The sequence below is a fragment of the Otolemur garnettii genome, unplaced genomic scaffold, assembly GCF_000181295.1.
Source record: "Otolemur garnettii isolate 467f Iridium unplaced genomic scaffold, OtoGar3 scaffold00120, whole genome shotgun sequence".
Lineage (NCBI taxonomy): Eukaryota > Metazoa > Chordata > Mammalia > Primates > Galagidae > Otolemur > Otolemur garnettii.
In genome coordinates, this window is record NW_003852515.1 from 5211859 (window position 1) to 5213797 (window position 1939).

Below are 1939 nucleotides of genomic sequence, written 5' to 3' on the forward strand. Positions count from 1 at the left end.
TTGTTTGTGCCACAAACTTCAGATGGAAAATAAAGAGCAGGAATGGCAGCTGACAGCATTATATTTTTTTGGTGATTGTATTGAGAAGTGGAGGATAAATTTCCCATTGTCCAGTATGATCGTGTTGTTTAAATGCAACCCTCTACTAGAATGTGAACACTCAGGGGCCGTTAATAAGTAAACTACCATTTATTACGTTGGTGTTCAATAACATCCAAACTCAGGTTTGCTGGGATTCAAAGCAATACTGTTACCCATTTCATTAGAGAAAGCTCAAGGTTACCAATGAGGCTCTTTTCCTCATTCAGGTGTGAAACATGCAGCCTCAAGACCCCATGTGGCCAGCTTGGTGCCTGTGGCTCACCTAAGGTAGCAGGTTCAAATCCAGCCCAGGCCCGCCAAACAATCGCTGCAACCAAAAAATAGACAGGCATTGTGGTGGGTGCCTGTGATCCCAGCTACTTGGGAGGCTAAGACAGGAGACTTGCTTGAGCCCAGGAGCTGGAGGTTGCTGTGAGCTGTGATGCCACAGCACTCTACCCAGGGGAACAGCTTGAGGCTCTGTCTCAAAAAAAAAAAAAAAAGGACCTCATGTGGCCTTCTGGACTCTGGAGTGGAGCCCTTCGGCAGAATACAAATTTTACAGAACAAGTCCTTCTAATTATGAGATTTGTTCTGTGAAGCTTGAATTTTCAGCAGCTGCTCTTTGTGATCAACAGCGCTACACGTGGCCTTGAAGTAAATTTCCCCACTAATGTGCCATTAGAAGACTGTCAGTGAGGCTTAGCACCCATAGCACAGTGGTTATAGTCGGCCACATTTGCCAAGGCTGGTGGATTCAAACCCAGTCCAGGCCAGCTAAGCAATGACAAATGCAACAGAAAAGTAGCCAGGCGTTGTGGCGGGCACCTATAGTCCCAGCTACTTGGGAGGCTGAGGCAAGGGAATCGCTTAAGCCCAAGAGTTTGAGGTTGCTGTGAGCTGTGACTCCACAGCACTCTACCTAGGACATAGTGAGACTCAAAAAAAAAAAAAAAAAAACTGTCAGTGAGAACACTGTATCAAAGACCAAGATTAGGGTTATGGTTAAGTTTTCAAAAAGAAAAAAGGCACACAACTTGGGATAGAGAAAAGGGCAAGTCAAGGTTTCTATTTCAAATAAACCTAATAGAAACCTAATGCTAGGGTTTCAATACACCCCTCCTCCCAGTTCATGCCAACTTAATCCTCATTGTACGGATATCGAGAAGCAAAACTTTTGAGGAAGTGAGGGATAAACATCTTTGAGTGGATTAATGCTTTATGAAACAGCTGGAGGGAAGACAGGCCCCTTCCACCTGAGAGAAAAGGGATAAAAGCAGTTAACTCAGCATTGGATGAGGACAGACCCTCCCCCTGGAAGACATAGTTACCACCATCTTGGGAGCACAAAAACAGACCCTCAGATGCTAAACCTGCCAGTGCCTTGATCCTCAAGACATCCCAGCCTGCAGAACCACAAAAAATTGTTTTCCTAGGTCTGTGGTAATTTGTTATAGCAGGACAGATGACCCTACACAAATGCCATCACAGTATTGTTCTCTCAGCAGTTTCATGAATGACCAAAGCAATTCTAAGCTAGTACGTAACTCAAGAGAATCGGGTGTTCTCTTGACCCTTAAAATCTAGCTACTGAAATTATGATATAATTATGACATTAGGCTTATTAACTGTGAGATTTTCCACTTCTTTCCCATGATTTTAGAGACCATCTTCAAACCAGTTTAAGTTTTTCATATATATTACCTGGCCATTTCCTAACCAATTGCATATATCCACTGTACAATAAGCTGCCTTATACCTTAGAGCAGCATACAGAGTAAATCTGAATAAAGACATTACACAATGAATTAGGATACATTAAAATTTGGTTTAATATTTCTTTGTGGCAAAAAAAAAA

The 1939-nt window shown here is 42.5% G+C and overlaps 1 protein-coding gene across 1 annotated transcript in view; it reads right to left on the bottom strand.

Moving 5' to 3' along the window:
- Positions 1 to 1292: 1292 nt before the first annotated feature.
- The window catches only part of RPL21 (ribosomal protein L21), a 4037-nt gene continuing 3390 nt past the window's right edge, over positions 1293 to 1939 (bottom strand). The window contains exon 5 of the mRNA XM_012810003.2: positions 1293 to 1337. Coding sequence (XP_012665457.1) covers positions 1293 to 1337 — 45 coding nt within the window. The remainder of the gene's footprint in view (positions 1338 to 1939) is intronic.